This window comes from Lates calcarifer, linkage group LG12, assembly GCF_001640805.2.
Source record: "Lates calcarifer isolate ASB-BC8 linkage group LG12, TLL_Latcal_v3, whole genome shotgun sequence".
Taxonomy (NCBI): Eukaryota; Metazoa; Chordata; class Actinopteri; family Centropomidae; genus Lates; species Lates calcarifer.
The window spans coordinates 12,098,032-12,117,474 of record NC_066844.1 but is presented as its reverse complement, the minus strand read 5'-3'; the positions used below and the strand labels follow the sequence as shown (position 1 = coordinate 12,117,474).

Genomic DNA, 19,443 nt, shown 5'->3' with positions numbered 1-19,443 from the left:
AGATAATATGATGTATAATATTTCCCTGTTATACTTTCCTTTGATCTTTGATTTCCTTTAATCTCATAATGTCATCATGGTTAATATATTCAGATTAGCCTATTAGGTGGCCCAGATGCAATAATTTTCTGTTGCCTACTACACCACATACAGATGATTTTAGGACTACCCTCCTTATAAGCACAATATAAACTAAACTAATTAAAATAAGAATGAAAGATTACCCTCGACATTGGAAATACAGTTTGACCACTTGAATATAGCCACTTTTGGCTATATTACATGGTCTTTTGGACATTCTTTTTAAAATTGTGTGTGTTTCCCCAACTATAAAAGTAATACTAAATCTCTACTGTGCCACCTACAAGGAGGTCTGAGGTCAGTGTCATTACAGAACAGGAACCCTGGAGTTGGTGGAGGTTTAGTGTCTTGTTCAACCCTTTTACTGCACACAACTTCATTTATGGTAAAACTTTTACCACCAACTGCTCTACCCCCTGGATGCCAGCCCTACATACAACCTTCACTTTCAGACTCCTAGTACAGTGGACTCTTTTTTTTTCTTTTCATAACTCTCTTTTTGAAGAGAGTTATGAAAATAATGCAGGTAAAATGATGGTGAAGTGTACAACTTAAATGTTAAAAAAAACATGGTTACTTCCTCAGTTTAAAGCAGAATGGTCATCTAACAGTCTAATAAATCTTCTATTTCCAAAAAACAGATGATGTTAAAGAGATGAAAAATTGATGTAATCCCATTTTTTCAAAAATAATTTGCAGCTGTTGGATTATATTTCAGTCATTAAACATTTCTATTTTGACCATCTGATTAAGATTTTGTTTTGGGTGCTATCACATATTTCTTGATAATTACTCATAAATTCTATTGTAAACAAACATCTTTTTTCACAGTTTAGCACCCAAAACATATATTGTCTTGCAGATTACATTTTAAGCATTACTATACACAGACAGGATGGTTGGTCTGTTTGATTACAATCCCAGTTGAAATATGACCAGAATTTAACAAAAAGCAACACAGTTAAAAATCAAAATACTATGAGTTATGAGGTAAGTAATTACAGTAAGTAATGTAGAAAAAGAAACAATACATACAGCTACAATATAATACATGATACATGTATGTAGTTGGGAGGATTTCTATTTTTCAAACAAAGCTGCTAAAACTTATGTAACGTGTGAGGAAGAAAATACACTTCTTGGTTAGTAAGGACCTGATACTTAAATAATGTCTGAAATCACTACTGGCAACACTATGTAAAAGCAAGGTCCTTTCCTGATCCTGCTGTTCATCATACCTTCCAATTTTAATTCTGTCACTCCTTACAATGACAAGTTGACCAAGTCTGAGGGTCTTCCCACCTCCTGCTGAGTCTCTGACCCTTTCTGGCTCCTGCTGAATCACCAAAACATCTTGTCTGTGTCACTGTAAGATCTGTGAATCTAAATCCCCATTCCCTCTGTGGTCCTATCCTGTACCATTGTTCATCTCACATTTACATACTGTTTGATCACTGCCCTGTACCCACAGTATAAATGGGCCCCTGCCCTTCACTTCCCTTAGTGGATTACTAATAGTGCAAAATGGAACCAGAACAAAGTAACTGAATATTGCCTGCATTTATATAATGCTACTAAATACCAACAGAGGGTATGGTAAGGCCTTCAGGTAGGTCCAGAAAAAACATCAAACAAAAAAGTGAATCTGGGAGACAAATGTTTTCAGTTGTTTAATAGCAGATGGTATACTACATTACACACACTTAGCCTGGCTTCGTTGAAGGTTCTGGTTCTTAGTTCTGAAGGTTTCCTTAGTTGCTTAACTATTACAAAAACTAAGCTTGCAAAGAAGAAAGGAGAACTTCTGAATGACTGCTTCAACTTGATGAAGACAATGGAGAGGATCGTCCTGAGCCACCTCTGTCACCTAGTGAGTGATGTGATGGATCCTCTGCAGTTTGCCTACAGACCTGACATTGGTGTGGAAGACGCTGTCATCTACCTGCTGCACAGATGCCTTTCACACCTGGAGAACACTGCGAGCACTGTGAGAGTCACCTTCTTCGACTTCTCCAGTGCATTCAACAATAAACCTGAAACTTTGGACTCCACATTCTGGTCACTTTATTTTGCACAAATTTTCATCCAGCTCAATGATTATCATCATTTCTCCTATATTATGATTGCACATTTCACAACTGCACATTTTCTATTTATTACAGAGACTTTTTTTAAATGCTGATTGCTGCACTTTAACTTTGTTACTTCTGTGCCTTTCTTATATTTTTATTTTTCTCTTTTGGTTGCTTGTTTCTTGCTGCTGTAACATGTGAATTTCCCACAAGTGGGATAAATAAAGTCTATCTTATCTTATCTTATCTTAAATACAGTTCTTAATTGTATGCTGCCCTCTAGATGTATTGAACTGACATTACTTCAGTCATGTTTTTGCTGCCTATACAGACTTAACTGAAGAAAATTCTGACACAAGACATTTGGCATTTACTTGATGACTGTTTGTTTATTTGATTAAGTATATAAGTTTATAAGTAATTATCCAGTGACAGTAGACACATTCATTCATTTACTCTTATAAAGAGAGGAGCATAGACTATACTGAGAGGAATTATCGTCTGCTGAGAAGACAAGGATAGGCCTACTAAACTGAAAATCCACAGCAACCACACTGGAGGTAGCCCTGATTACTGTACCTATTTATAATGAAATTTTAAATGTGAAAAATACCATTTTAGGTCTGTTGTTAAGTGACTTTAGATTTTTTTTTTTTATTGACAAATAGAAACAGCAGATATGAGCAACAGAAAACACCAACTTAGCCAGGGGGGTTAGAGCACAGACAGAAATCAATGAACAATTCATAATGAGAAGATGTTATAAAGGGTACACAAGTTCAGTGTTTGGACAGCTTTCTTGTTCTTAAAGTATAAGACTGAATTGATGTATTGTTTGATTTCAGTTTCAAAGGTTGTTTATTGTTGGAAAATATGGATTTAAGGATATGTGATTTTGCAAGTAATAGTATCAACCTTATGATATAATACTGATTTCTTTTGGATGAAGGGTATGTAAGAAAGATGAACAATGTGTTTTCATAAGAAAGTGGAAATTCAACATCAATAAATCTAGAGATAAATGTACAGATATCAACCAAAAACACAAAATAAATTAAAAAAATATATAGTCTTCTAAAATCTTCTGGGATCAGTTGACAGAAAGAGCAGTCCACATCAATGTCCCTTTTAAATTTTTGTTTAAAAAAAAAAAAAAAGCCTTTGGAGGGATAAAACAATGAATTATCTTGAATGTCACCTCCCTGATTTTATTTGTAATCAGATATTTAGCAAATTGCAAATTTGATGTCAGGTTACCCCAGTGCGATTACATTTGGAACAGAGACAAATTCCTTTTGGAATAATAATCCTCTTCTCAGGGGATAAACAGATTCGACCAAATCAGTACCAACAGGATCCAGTGGCTCGTTAGGTGACAATACATTCATTGCAAAATCTTTTGCTACGTCAAATGGGAAAACCACAAACTTGCTCGTCGGTTGGTTGGTTAACCTGTGAATCCACTTTGACCTCACCGAAAATCAGGAAGCAAAACCCTCAAATACAAAGATTCACACTTGTCAAGATAGATCATACCTCGCCTTTAAAAACTCCAGCTCTGCTAATCGTAACAACTTACCATTAAACCTAGATATTAAAGAGCTACAGTCATTGAATCGCATATATAACAGCGCAGCACATTCACTGGTACTAATGACATCATTCATTTTTCTCTAGATAACTAAACTAATGTCTCTAAAGGTCAAGGTTTTGGCTTTGATTGCGTGAAATTAAGCAAACGCAGAAGTAAGCATCAGTGAACTCTCTTGCTTCCTTCATGTAGCTCTGTACGTGCATGTGCGTCAACGCATCATGTGCTCCCCTCTCGCTCCTCTCACTCCAGACAGATTCACAACCTTAGACATGGCTCCGTGAATAGACACATGGCAGCTAACAACCATGAACCTAAAACAACTCACCAAAAATTGACGATGCTTAAATAGTAGCCTTATTCCGTTCCTCTCGAAATAATTTCAACTCCTAAGATATCCACGGCTATTGTTGCCGGTCACTGTCCGGGACAGAGGCGCACTGCAACATCTACCAGTATAATTTCCTCTGATATTTCGCATTTTTGTAGTTAACTTTTTAAGTTTACGTCTCTTCCAACAGAAGCTCAACATGGGTGTTCAAGGTCTCCAAGAGTACATTGAAAAGCATTGCCCCAGCGCTGTGGTGCCGGTGGAGCTTCAGAAGCTGGCTCGGGGGAGCATGGTTGGTGGTGGCCGGCAGAGACCTCAGAGTCCGCTGAGACTGCTGGTGGACGCCGAGAACTGCCTCCATCGGCTCTACGGAGGCTTCTACACCGACTGGGTCAGCGGGGGCCAGTGGAACCACATGCTGGGGTACCTGGCTGCCCTCTCTAAGGCATGCTTCAACGGCAACATTGAGCTCCTGGTGTGCTTCAATGGCGCCCTGGAGAAAGGCCGTCTTCACGAATGGGTCAAACGGCAGGTGAATGAGAGGCAGACCGCTCAGCAAATCATCAGCCACGTCCAGAATAAGGGCACCCCTCCGCCCAAAGTCTGGTTCCTTCCTCCCGTGTGCATGGCTCACTGCATCCGACTGGCGCTCCTCAGGTTCCACGTCGGAGTGAGTGAAAACTCGGCCTGACAATGCCTGTTGAACAGAGCTACTCTGGACTACCGCCGGCAGACATTAGCAGGCTCTGTGGTTAGCCTGCTAGCCTGCCCACCATGTCATCACTGCCACCTTCACCCATGACAAAAGCTGTTTTCAAATTCTAAGTTAATCAGTGTGACTCTCAGTGTTAGCACTGGTGTCAGTGGCCTGCTTTTTAATACTTAACTCATTTTCATTTTGTGACGTTACCTCTGATTATAAATTGTGACCAACACTGTAATTGGTTTTGATCACTTAAGAGAAGGCCAGGTGTTTGCCTAGTCTTAGCAGTGCCAAAACAACTGACTCACTGACCTGAGAGTTCTAGAGGGCCAGAAAGAGAAGCTGAAAACAGAAACCAGCCACTGTAGAACGTTCACACAGTATTGATAGTGAACTTGATTTGTTGATTGACAGAAAATGAATTCACAACAATTTTGATACTTGTTTAATAACGTAGGACTATACACTTAAAAAAAACAAATGTAACAAATCAATTCATGCTTACAGTCTGTCATGTGCTATTAATCCAGGTATATGGAGTGTTTGTAATATTCACCTTCAGCTCAGAGAAATTGCAGTGGTCCTTTTAGCACATTTAATAAACCAAAGTGATTCATCAAAAATTAAAACTTTCAAATTAATTACAAAAATTATTTAATGCCACCTAATATATTACCTATGCAGTAACACTGCAAATGCACAAATTGATACAAATTTTAGATAAATATTGATACTTGTCAGTGATGCTAAAACAGTACAGATGCAACTCATTTTGCATGTAATTTTTTTCCCCTAACACAGAATTGCAGAGATGTCATTACATATTTGAACTGGTTTACAAGGCAATGATTTGTTTACATTTTTTTTTTTTTACAATTTGCATGCAAGTATCAGGGATGCTTTGATCTGTGTTATTGGTACTGGAGTTGATACTTAACATATTAAGTGGATTAGCTATTGGGCAGATACCCAGCCCTCAAATGGTTATGGGCTGATCCACATTAAATACAGTTGATGTGTCAATTTCATTTGGATTTTGTGTTTCTGCTGATAATTAGATCCACAAAGTTAGGACAGGCTGTTGATATGTCACCTGATGTAATAGTGACCCTAATTAGGTCCATGCAGTGTAGTATGAAGATATTGAATTTGGGAGTCAGAACAGGATTGGTACATTCTCTGAGCTGAGGTATCAGGAGAGATAAAGTTGGATTGGTGCATCTCTAGTATAAATGTGAACCAGATATTATCTTGACAATACAGTGAGCTGTGTAATATGGTAAATTCTACTCACTGGTGTCAGTGTTCATATAATGGTGTTATTTTGAGAGTAGATCTTTTGACACATATGCTAAGTAACATCTTAAATATGCAGCCTTTAATTTGTGTTACCAATCAGCTGTGTAGGGCTTACACATTAAGAGCAGCTCCTTTAAATCTGTATTTGGTTTGTAATCCTGTTTCGACAGCCTTTAGTCAAGTGCCTAATACACCAAATCTTTGCAAGAGGTTTATTTTGAGGCTGTCCCTTCTAAAGCCTAATTCTGTCTTGGCCACTCCTCAGGTTGTCCAGAGCATCGAGGACCACCACCTGGAAGTGATAGCCTTGTGCAGGGAGAATGGTTTCCACGGCCTGGTGGCTTATGACTCTGACTACGCTCTGTGCAACATCCCATACTACTTCAGTGCCCATGCCCTCAAACTGAGCCGCAACGGCAAAAGCCTCACCACCAGCCAATACCTGATGCACGAAGTGGCACGGCAGCTTGATCTTAACCCAAATCGTTTTGTCATTTTCGCCTCACTTTTAGGTTGGCATGAATTGACTGGACACAAATGGAACTTATAGTTCTGAACAGGCTGACTAACGGAACAATGCTTCAATGTGTTTTACAGGAAATCACATATTGCCTGATGAAGACTTGGCTGCCTTTCACTGGAGCTTACTTGGTCCAGAGCATCCATTATCATCTTTGAAGGTAACTATTATTTAAATCCATATTTTTAAGGGTTTTTACCAACACTGTCAGTCTCGTTACCAGCTGTCTGTGTGTCTGTTGTGTAGCCTGGTCTGAGTGAATAAGTCCAGGGTTTAAAGTCTATCCCTGTCCAACCATGCAATCTCCACCACTGGAAAGCCTTACACATGTTAACATGGCTCTTTGCCCTTGCCTGACCATAGCACCTCTTTTTTTAACTTTTGTTCTTCTCAACATCTGCTATTCTGCTGTTCCTCGGCCACCTCTCTTTCTTGACAATGCGATTATGTTGTGGAGTATTCACTGCCACCATGCCACCACCATGGTGTTCTGTTCATGCTGTCATGTGAACGTCACTGCTGGTGTCTTGTTTCCAGTCCTTATATCTTTTCAAAATTCCACATGGTCTGGTAGTAAGAGAAGGGTAGCCTGCCCCTTCTCTTTCCCCTGCTAATCCTTTAATTAACACTATCCATTGACATGTGCCAAATTGACCATCTCTCACTCCCACTGCCCCTTTTCTCCATCTCGCCTCTCCTGCTCTTTCCCTCATCCCGTGCACAAGCATGAATGTCCCCTTTCACTGATTGGCAAAGTTACTGTTGTGAGGCTCGGTCCAGGCCACTTTGTTTGTTTCCTATTTACAGAGCCAGGGCTGTGTAGGAATGCTGATATTTATTTTTTTCAGCAAACACACAGAACAGACAGCTAGGGGGACCATGAGGAGATATTCACTGAATCACTGAAACAGTGAATTGGATTAGAATTGCTCATCTCGCTTTCAACATACATTTGTTGCTCTGATGAATATTTGGGATTTAGTCAAAATACCAAAAATACAGTGTGTGTGTGTGTGTCTATGGTCATGATGGAATAAAATACTGTCTGGACAAGAATGGAGCTCTATGGCACAGGCATAAGTTATATTGTGCTTTGGATCCACACACCTTACCTCTTATGGGATCAGTTCATGATTGATTTTGATCGTTTTTGGGGGTTTGCAAGGAGATTTACAAAGAGGCAAGTGATGCACCCACTGTCACTGAATTTTAGTGCCACTGAATTAACACAGATGTAGGAGAGGGAGGGCCACTGCCACCAGCTGGCATTGAGCTAGATGTAGAAATTTAGCTTAATTTTGATGGCCAATGCAGCCTACAGAAATAGGATTTTGGACAGTTTTAGGGTACAGTGTGGCTCATCTGTAAGTTTTTAAAGGACGAACTTGCAACTGCAAAAAAACGGAAAGGCATCCATTTAAAGGTCCATATGTGCAGACCAACATGTTACAATCCACTGCTGAATGACACTCACGGGAACACACACCCTGACCACTCAGATGTCTTGACTATTTTCTGATGCTGTCTGTTTAGTTTTTTCTTCGCTCCTGTCACTGCAACCTCTATTTTTTAAACAGGGAAAGTAAAAAATAGAATTGAACTAATCTTTTTTTCAAAATGATTCAGTTTTATATGTTCATAGTAACCTCTTAAATAACATGGATTTAAATCTGAAATTCTATTACTGCTGTTTTTGGCTTAATTTATGATTGAATTGTATTCAACTTACGGTAGTGATATATGTGGATGATACAGTTATGTCCTCATCAAAAAAAACTGCTACAGAGAGAGCCCAATATCATGTGTGATTTTTGTGAAAACTGAAAAAAAAAATGGAATGGAATATGTAAAAAATGTAATTTATCTGAAAATAGTAGGTTAGATCTTTTTGAGAGGTTGGAAACACTGGTTAATTTGGCAGGATAGTGTGCAAATGTTTACTTAATTTATATAACACTGGTGTATATGTGTCGCCATGGGTCATACAGATTAAGCTGTTACTAGATGACTGTGGTCTGTCTTACCAATGGCTCACACAAAAATGTAACAACATAATTTGGCTGAAAATAACTGCTGAGCAGCTGTTGTAAGATCAGTTTATACAAAAGTAACAAAGTGTGCTCAAAAGTCTGTCAGCCTGTGATCTATATGTATTTATTGTATGAAAACCAAATGTACAGACAGTAGATTTGTAATCTCAGGTTGAACAACACCAAAATCTCTAAGGCTGTTGGGAAAATTTAAAGGTCTGGATAGAGGATCTCAAATCTTTGTAATGATATATTCCCTCAAATATGATCGGCTGACCTTTTATGACGTCAGTGTATTGTGATTCCTCAGGTGCGTGCCCACCAGCTTGTACTCCCACCCTGTGATGTTGTAATCAAGGCTGCAGCTGACTACGTCCGCAATATTCCAGACATCACTGACCTGGAGTCCATTGCTAAGGATATCTTCAAGCATTCGGTAGGAAAAGTAATTGATGAATCAACTATCAGGATTGGCTCTTATGAAACACTGGCCAGTCACTGTTGTCTACACAAGAGATAGGAGAACTTTCCAGAGGGGCAAACAGTTCTAAGTGTCATGTCTGGTTTCCACCAGTCATGAGGAGTGGATGTGGAGTAATCAACACACTTGCAGATAGATAGATAAATAGATAGATAGATAGATAGTTTATTAATCTGCATGCTAGACGTCTCGGGTCGATGTCTGTCCATGTGTGATTTTACAGAGACTAATAACACTTGTAGGAGCTTTTCTTGCACTTAATGTAACGATTTGACTTGTAACAACTCACTCCGTGTGTGTGGAGGAGCTACACAGGTACAGGTGCATGTGACACAGGAGGAGAGGAGAGAAACACGACTATTAATGAGATGTGACAGACTCTCATATGTGAGCCCCCGCCCTGCCAAGACAATGGTAGGGGAAACAATTCAATTCAATTCAATTTCCTTTATATAGTGCCAAATCACAACAGATGTGATCTCAAGGCACTTTTCATATAGAGCAGGTCTACACCATACTCTTTAGGGCCCGAGCAACGAAGTTGCAAGAGGAAGTCAGCCATTTTGAATTTAGTGTGCAATTTTGGTGCCAAATTTAGCCATTTACAGCTGTTGTATTTAAATGTACTCCTCCTAGAGATTTGATCTGATTGACTTCAAATGTGGTAGGTGACTTCTAAAGACCTTTGTGGTGTTAAATTGTGAAGCTTTTTGGGAGAGAGAGTGGCAAGTTTTAATGCTTTGCCATGAAAAAGGAAGCTGTTGTAACTCAAATATAAATTGTCCAATCTGCCTCAAACTTCATGTTTGATAAGAGGCCAGTCCCCGATGGGCGCAGGGTGCTAGGCCCGTTCAACACTGCTTGCAGCTTTAATTATTCCTGTGATGCTAAAATCAGATTTTGATGGCCTAAACATTGTCAAAAACTCACAAAACTTTGCACACGCAACAGACCTGGCGAAAATGGACATCTGATAGGGATATCGTTCATTGGCACTTTAAAATTGCTCCATAGCGCCCCCTTGGACATAATCAAAAACCCCCTGCCAGTGGGTTAGTCCGAGGTGAACGAAATTTGGAGGCATGATGTAACATGCTGAGATGCACCAAAAAGTCTCTTGACATCATGGCTTTAAACCTACAGGAAGTCGGCCATTTTTATTTTATTGCATACATTTTGATTTTTTTTTGCCATTTGGGGACATTGTATTTGATCAAACTCCTCCTACAGATCATATCAACCTCAAACTTGGTCAGGATACTCTTAAGGCCTTTGTGATTAAAAGTTATTAAAAGATTTTGTTGATGTTGAAGGGTGTGGCCGTGGTGGCACCTCAAATTTCGATGACTTGCCATGAAACAGGAAGTTGTGTTTAAGTTGCTGTAACTCAGCCGTACTTTGTTCAATCAGCACCAAATTTCACAGTGTTGATAAGGGTCCTGGCATGAACACACCCATATGTCAATACTCACAAAAAGTTATAGCATCACATACTGGCCACAGGACATGTTTTAGACTTTGATGTCTTGTTACTAGCAGGTTGATGTAATCCACTTCAGACTTGGTCAGGAAAGCCTTAAGGACTTCATGATGCCTTATTGTGAAAATTTTGATGTTCCGTTGAAGGGTGTGTCTTTGGCACCGTGGGGAATTTTGATGTTTCGCCGTTAACCAGGAAGTTGATGTAACTCATGCATACATTGTCTGATCTGCCCCAAATTTCAGAGGTTTGACAACAGACCAGTCCTGAACACGTCTACATTCCAATATTCAGATATAGTTATAGCGCCACGTATTGACAACACGACTCAGGAATTGATCTGATTTAGTTTTACTTGATATATAACTCATATCTCTCATTTCCTGAATTTATTCTTTTACAAGATGATAAATTAAATTAAATTAACAGTGACAGCTTGAGCCAGATGCATAGGGGTCTGGATGGATAAAGATAAAATCCTAATGATACCCATCTCTACAGCTGGTTAGCGGCTTTGCCCTGACTTTGGGGTAGATGAGCAAATCACTGTTCAAATCACTTCACTATAGGCCTTGTTTAACCAGTGACTTTTTGTGATTAGAATTTTTTTTTATGGTGCACCATGCAATCACTCTCAAAAATGTGGAGTACTTAATTTTCTCCCACATTAAAGGGCCACTTAAATCATTCATTCATTAATAATACTTTTACCTTTAAAATACAACAACACATTTTTTTCTTTAAAGTGTCTATTCATTACCAAAGCATTTATCAGTAATATAGTTAACATGGGAAAAATATGAACATGTTGCATTGAATGTCAAATTAAATGTGCTCCTAACTTTTGGGCTGGTGCTCCTAAAATTTTCAGTAAGGAGCAAGAGGAAGAGTTGGTCTGGAACAAAAATGTAACTGATGGACACAGTAAAAGATATTTGACTCATTTGTTCCATGTCCAGTGGTCATGTAATTTGAGAACAATGTTGTATGACTAGGTTGACAAAGATCCATTTCAGAGATTGAGATAAAATCTTAAAGATACCCATCCCTACAGCTGGTTAGTGGCTTCGCCCTGACTTTAGGCAGTTGAGCAAGTCACTGTTCAAATAACTTCATTATAAGCCTTGTTTAACCAGTGATGTCAGAGACATTTATTACATTTATTAGCCACTTGTCAAGTCTGAGGGCGAGAGGAGAGAAAATAAATTAGTTTCTGGCCCGAAAACAAATCATAGTGCTTGATCACCCTTGCTATCCACCTGATCTAGAACTGTGTGACTATTTTCCTTTTTCCTAAGATCAAATCTGTGCTAAAAGGAACATGTTTTGAGTCTGTGTCAGAAGTTAAGAAAAGAACGACAGAGGTTCTGAGAGAACTGTCCCAAGAGCTGTCCCATTGGAAGACCTGAATGCAGCAGTGTGTTGATGCAGAAGGGTGCTGAGTTGATGCAGAGTATATTGAAGGAGAAAGACATTGAAAAATGTTTATGTTCAATGAAATATAATTACAGCATTGGTCTCGGTTTTTAATAGCCATACCTTGTATGTCATATCACTTGCAGGTTGACAAATATCCATTTCACATTAGGTCACAGGCATTTATTACAGTTAACACCAGCCAAGAACGTACTTGTCAAGTCTGAGGGCAAAAGGACAGAGGAATAAGCTGCTCTTAGGCTGTATCTGTGCAGCTGGCTGACTTCATGCATGATACAAATACTTACTAATACCCAGCTTAGGGGCACTGTATATGATTCTTAACTAATTTGTTCTGTGTCCAACAGTCATGCAATTGCAAAACCACGTTGTAGGACATGAAAAGACCTCACAGCTGCCAGTCCTCCGACAGGCGTGGGGTACGAGGGCCCGTTCAACACTGCTTGCAGCTTTAATTATATTATTATGTTAATAGAGAGAAACAGTTTGAACCATGAGAAAGCACTAGGCGACAGTGGCATGGAAAAATTTCCTTTTAAGAGGCAGAAACCTTGAGCAGAACCAGAATCAGAGTTGGCAACCATCTGCCTTGACTGGTTGGGTTGAGAAAAAGAGAGCGAGAGAGAGAGGGGAAGGGGGTGTTACAACCCAGGCTCAAGGGGAGGCAACACAATGAGAACACGACAACCAAACTTAATTTACAAGGATTTTTATTAAGGGTTTAAGTAAATCATCTCAGGAGTAGGCAGGTCATGCTGCCAGATAGACAGCAGAAGACTGAAAGAGAGAGAGAGAGAAAGAAAGATGGGTGCAGCCAGGTTATGAAGGCACGCAACACCTGAAAAGACACCTGATTGCAGGTGAGTCTCAGGTGCCTGCTGAGAAGAAAAACAAACCACAATACCAGGCCTGTAACGGGGTGAGACAGGGTGTAGAGGGTAGGCACATGAGAACATAGCATAATGCAGATTCCATGTAAATATGTAAGGTGTAATCAATAATACAGTAGTGGTAATAATACTAAGGACAATTAAAGTAGTGATAGCAAAAGTAGTAGTAATACAAGAAGCTGTGCTAATTTCTGAAAAAAGCAGCAGGTGTTGAGTGGGGTTGTAGGAGCAGCAGAAGGCTTATCATCACAAATCAGACTCTACAGCTGCGGAGGCATAAATACCTGCAGAAAGTGACAGAAGAGGAGAGAAAGACGATGGAGCACAAAACTGCAGGAAGGGGAGGATATCGAGTTAGTAACATGTATTTATGGGATATGAATCCATACTGATAGAGAGAAGCTCAGTGTGTCATGGGAAATCTCCTGGCAGTCTAGACCTATAGCAGCATAACTAAGAGATGGTTCAAGCAAACCTGAGACTTAGACAGACTTTTATTGTCATTCAGTATGCAGCAAGTGTATACAGAACGAAATTTTGTTTGCATAGGCCTCAGTTTTTACAGTTTCAGTATAGTGCAAATGTATGTGCAAAAACTCTGCAAGCAGAATGGAAATAAATATACATAAATCTTAAATATGTACAGCAGGATTTACAGCAGTGTAGATTAAATATTAAATATTTAAATATGGGTCCAGCAGCACTGAGTATATACAGACGGAAGTGAATTTTTAAGTGTTTAAAAGTCTGATGGCTTCGGGGACAAAGCTGTTGTAGAACCTGGTGGTCCTACACCGAATGCTGTGAAACCTCTTTCCAGAGGTTTCCAGAGGCCAGCAGGGTAAACAGTCCATGATGGGGGTGAGAGGAGTCACTGCAGATCTTCCTGGCCCGAGACACACAGCGGTTCTGTGCAACGTCCTGGATGGAGGGGAGAGAGGTTCAGATGATTCTCTCTGCTGTCCTCACCACTCTCCTCACATCCTTCCAGTCAGAGGCACTACAGCCTCCACACCAGACGGAGATACAGCTGGTCAGGATGCTCTCTATGGTGCTTCTGTAGAATGTGGTGAGGATGGGTGGGGGCAGATGGGCTCTTCTCATCCTCCGCAGGAAGTACATCTGCTGCTGTACTTCCTGTGGAGGTTAGAGCCAGCCCTAACTATAATCTTTATCAAAAAGGAAAATTTTAAGCTTACTCTTAAAAGTGCAGAGGGTGTTTGCCTCTCGGACCCAAACTGGGAGAAGGTGCCACAGTAGAGAAGCCTAATAGCTGAAAGCTCTGCCTCCCATTCTACTCCGGGAACCTCTTGGAACCACCAGTAAACCCGCATTCTGAAAGATAGGTTGGAGCCTGACCATTAAGTGCTTTGTAGGTGAGGAGGAGGATCTTAAATTCTACTCTGGATTTGACCGGGAGTCAATGTAGAGAAGCTACATTAACGAGATGCTCTATTTTTTGTCAGTAATTGTACTAAAGCATTTTGGATCAATTGGAGAGTCTTTAGAGACTTGTTGGGGCAGCCTGATAATAATGAATTATAATAGTACAATAGAAAATGTCTGATTTTGGCAATATTATGCAGGTGAACAAAGGCTATCTTAGAAGTTTGTTTTATGTAGGAGCTAAAGGACATATTCTGATCAAAGATAACTCCAAGATTATTTACAGTGGGGCTGGAGGCCAGGGCAATGCCATCTAGCATAACTACGTCATTAGAAAATGTACAAGTATTTCTGAGGTGTTCGGGGCCAAGTACAGTAACTTCGGTTTTGTCTGAGTTTAGTGGTAGCAAAATTGCTGGTCACCCTTAATGTCCTAAAGGCATGCCTGAAGTTTAGCTAACTGGTCCTGGATGTTCCAGACCTCTTCCATTTAAGTATTATGGAGGCTACTTTGTCCTTGGGAGCCTTCAATGCAGCAGAAAGTTTTTTGTAGCCTTCCCCAGATCTGTGCCTAGACATAATCCTGTCTCTGACCTTTACAGGCAGTTCCTTCAACCTCATGGCTCGGTTTTTGCTGAGGTATTCATTGTCAGCTGTGAGACTTTATATAGACGGGACTGTGCCTTTCCAAATCATGTCCAACCAATTGGATTTATCACAGATGGACCAATCAAGGTGTAGAAACATCTCAAAGATCTTGTTCTCATGATCCAAATCTTGTTTTCACTTTGTGATTATATGTTATTGCTTTTAGATTGAGGGATTTTCTTATTTACCCAAGTATAAGACTGCAACATGACACAAGTTGAAAAAAATTGAAGGGGTCTGAATACTTTCTGAATGCACTGTACATAGAATTGATCACAGTCCAGACTGGTTGTGTACTGGTAGTGGTCAGTGATTTTCAAACTTTTTTTCAGGTGACCCATTCTCTCTAAAAGCAGTTTTATAAACTGATGTATATATGGGCATCCTAGCACTTTGTTAATGTCCACTTTAATCTACATAATTGAGATTCAGTCCACAAACAGGCTGGTTGTAGTCAGAGAGAACCCACAGGCGCAGGGAGAACATGCAAACTCCACATAGAAAAGCCCCAGGTGAACCAGGGTTCTGGAAATTTCTTGCTGTGAAGCGATAGTGCTAACTCCTGCACCCATTACAATTTTATTACTGCCTTTAAGAGAGTGCGATTCTTTGGATACCAATGATTTGTGAGTGTTACCACTGTTAAGAAGGAGCAGGGCCATGAGTGATTATCAAAGATGATTTAATCAAAACACTAAAATGCCTCTTTAAAACAAAACCCATAAACCTGTGACATTATGACTTAAAAGTCAAAAAAGCATCCTTTAAACAGTGCAAATAGTGTGCACTGGAATTGAAAGAATAATGACTGAAAAGTTAATTACTGTCCAACATCAACTGAACTTATGGGTTAAATATTTGTATGTACTTTGTCATTCTGACTTTGTTTGGACTCGGGAGGAATTGTTTCAAATATGATTATTTGTCATACAATTTCTTGCCATAGAAAGGAAAGTTGGAAATTTCAGTTCAATTTAATTTTATTTCTATAGCACGAAATCATAACATGCATTATGTCATGGCACTTCATGGAGGTCAAGGCCATACAGTATTACACAAAGGAACCCAGCCTTTTCCACCATGAGCAAGCACTTAACAACAGTGGAGAGGAAAAAGTCGCTTTCAACAGGAATAAGCCTCTGAAGAACTGAACTCAGTGTGGGCAGCTGTATATACTGTTGTTTTCAAGTGTTGTCATACTGGTTGTTATAATAATAATAGTATTACAGTAGTAGTAGTAGTAGTAGTAGTAGTAGTATAGTGGTATAATAGTTATAACAATTGATCAATAAGTTTATCATTATTAACAATAATGATGATGATGATGCATGTTGAGTAACAGTGGCAGATCTGGATACTGCACCTCCGGAGTCAGAGATACCTGCAGAACAAGTACAGGGAGAGATAAAACACAAAATTAATGACATGCAGTAGTGTAATATAAATGCATAGGCTATATGTTTTGCATTATACCAATTTAGGCAGACAAGAAATGTGAAATTGTGAAATGGCAATGCTATCCTTAATATATGGCATCTTTACAGAAAACACTTCATCATAGACAAATAATTCTGTTTTTATGATAACTTCATGTTTTTTTTTCAGTCGTGCACTGATGACAAAGTCATACGCTTCAAGAGGGCAGTGGAGTACTACTCCTTGGCCAGCAAGCCCCCCTCATACCTCCCTCCACAGTTAGGTGGGTTTCTGTCTGTCTGATCACACTATAATGAATTCCACTGGAGTTTTATCAGTAGCACTGTGTCATATGTAGATTGACTGGTAAATCTCAGGTTTCATCTCCATTGATTGTCCTCATACATGAAGTAGAAGTATGTTGGGGATAAGAGGCAATTACTTATTTACTTATTATTTATTATTACTATTCTTAGTGACATCTGTGCTTTACTTACCAGGTGTACTTAAAATGAGTGATGATGATGTGTGATAGCTGTTCTCCCCTGAATGCTATGATTTAAAGACAAATGGGAGATTTAGAATCACAGGGTGATGTTTAAGTTCTTGTCATGTAAAAAAAAAATTAATATAATAGATGACTGGTTTGTAAGCTGTCCTGGGGCCCGACAAGACTCTCTTTGACTTTACTTGGCCAGTTGCCTTGTAAGTACTTACATCAGTCTTGAAAAAACACATTCTCTGCAGTGAGTTGAGAAACTCAGAAATAAAAATGAAATGCCTTATACTTTTAACTTCGTACTGAAGGTTGTTGTGTGGTTTGGAGTCTGGCCTGTCATCTTTAGAATGTCTGTCACTTCAAAGCAGTAAGCTTGGAAAGCAATAGCTTCCCATTGAGAGGTCTGAAAATTCATGTTGCCTTTATTATTTGTATACATGATACTGGGATATACTATGCTCTTTTAGGTCGGATGTAGATCCTTGTTTTTAAATATTTAAATTTAATATCTAATTTAAATTTAACTGCAATACAAACGTCCACAATCTTGTATGGTTATAAACATGTTTTAAACTGATAAATTGGCCAGGCTGGTAATTAAGCTTATTGCAGATATGTTTTTATCTGTGTATATTTCTACTGATGTGTAACAAGAAATGTCAGTACAGGAATGTCAGACTAGGTTTTTAATAAGGTAATTAGAAACTGTGTCACCAGAGCATAATTTGTTCACCCACTAGTAGCTATATCTGTCTGCTGTTAAGTGCTGAGCAGGTAGTGTACAGTGGATTTTGAGAACTCTTTCACCAAAGAGAGCAGTCTGCTGCAGCTGAAAACGACACTGTGAGAAGAAACCAAAACTGTAAATTAATTGACAAGGCAGCCAAAACTCACATTAAAGCTCTCACCTGTTTCTCATTGTCACACTGTTTTCACATTATCACATCACATTTGATACATTGTTATTTCAGCCATAACTATAATTAATAATTTCAGCTGACCTCTGTGCAATAAATTCTTAGAAACAAATACTGAAAGAATTCTGTGATGACTCTGAAAAGCAGGTTCGGCCTGTCTTGAGTCTACATGCTGAAGTTTTTGGTGTCTGTTTCACAGTCAGACCAAAACACATAGGAGTGCCTGTTGCAGTGCCATCTCCAAAAATCCTCAACATTCCACAGGTGCCGCTGCCTGAAAAACCTGAGGTAAGACTGTCAAATACACTCAACACAACAATGAAGTACTGTAGGTTGCTCAGCCTTATCAGAGTGACATGTTAATGTTTTTCCTCTTTGTCTTCAGGTCCAGCTTTCGTACCCAGACCCTCTGGTGGAGCGCAACCTGGTCCTGGACACGGTGGACAAAGGCCTCCCAGAGCAGAGCAGTTTCAGCAACATTCCTCATGAGGGGAAGCACACACCACTGTATGAGAGGTCCTCTCCCATTAATCTGGGCCAGGCCAGTAGTCCCAACCACACAGAGGCTGCTTTCTTCAATGCCTCCTCCACTTCCTCCTCCTCAGAGAATGATGAGAGCTTAGGCTTAACTGCCAAGTGAGTTCAACACAAGCCATTCCCTCTGTTACTGTCTCCATTCACAGAGGAGGTGGTTTCTGTTGTCACACTGTTGGAGATCATCAGTCTGTAATGTATAATGTCCCATTCTCAGGAACCCTGTCATTTCAGACTGAATTACAGGGGCACTTTTGTCAACAGTGAAGATCAGTCTTTTACCATCCTCTTAGTCTTCACAATCTGGTCCATTACAGGTTTCACTGTATTTGATATCACCATCTGCATTGCTATTACTGGAACAAGTTAGTTAATCATCACAGTTTGTTAGGAGATGGTTGTACACGGTGGTTGCTTGTTTCCTAAAAATACGTTTTGCCTCTTTATTCCATGCTGTCAGTATTTTGCCCTGACATTATTCCCATAAGTTTTAACATGAAATGATGATTTTGCCATAGGAAGGAAAGAGATTTTACCTGTTAAAGTGGTTGTGAGGTAATGGGCTCTTTTTGCAGTACATGTATAGCTTAAGTTTGGTAAAATATTTGGGTAGCACACACAATTATTGCACTGCAGGGTTGCATCTAGACATTAATGACAAAATGCTATAATGCTATAATAATGAGTTCAAAGGTTTTGGAACAAGCAGTCCAAAAAAACCTGCAGAGTACAGCTACTTAAGTCAAGCAGTACATACTGGATCAAATGAAACAGAAAAAGGCATGCTCTAAGACTATCAGATGGCTATTGCATTTTTTGCAAACAAATGACACAGATCCTATTATTCATGCCCTAACTCTAACCCTGCTAGTCAAATGTTCCAATGTTTATCTTTTCACTTCTACATGATTCATATGTATGCATTTATTATTATTATTATTATTATTATTATTATTATTATTATTATTATTATTTTGTTTTATTTATTTATTTTAAATATTTTTTTAAGTCATGTTAGTGACCACAAGGGGGAATGGGAGAGAAATGGACATATTCTTCACTCTGAAAACAGTGAAGATCAGAGGGACAGATCAGAGGGAAAAAAGGGAGCCCAAACAAAAGTGAGTT

General features: G+C 39.2%; 1 protein-coding gene across 5 annotated transcripts in view; it reads left to right on the top strand.

The window, feature by feature from the left end:
- The first annotated feature begins 1,696 nt into the window (after window positions 1-1,696).
- Window positions 1,697-19,443, top strand: part of LOC108886561 (constitutive coactivator of PPAR-gamma-like protein 1) — a 33,378-nt gene continuing 15,631 nt past the window's right edge. The window contains exons 1-8 of one of the 5 annotated variants that reach the window (XR_007814328.1): window positions 1,697-4,745; window positions 6,343-6,589; window positions 6,675-6,757; window positions 8,938-9,063; window positions 16,555-16,648; window positions 17,981-18,069; window positions 18,167-18,417; window positions 19,325-19,436. Coding sequence is in view for 4 of the 5 variants with exons in the window: in XM_051074662.1 (XP_050930619.1) it covers window positions 4,275-4,745; window positions 6,343-6,589; window positions 6,675-6,757; window positions 8,938-9,063; window positions 16,555-16,648; window positions 17,981-18,069; window positions 18,167-18,417; window positions 19,325-19,436 (1,473 nt within the window). In the remaining variant the exon portion in view is untranslated. The remainder of the gene's footprint in view (window positions 4,746-6,342; window positions 6,590-6,674; window positions 6,758-8,937; window positions 9,064-16,554; window positions 16,649-17,980; window positions 18,070-18,166; window positions 18,418-19,324; window positions 19,437-19,443) is intronic. The other 4 variants (XM_051074662.1, XM_051074660.1, XM_051074661.1 and 1 more) reach the window with 4 other exon arrangements.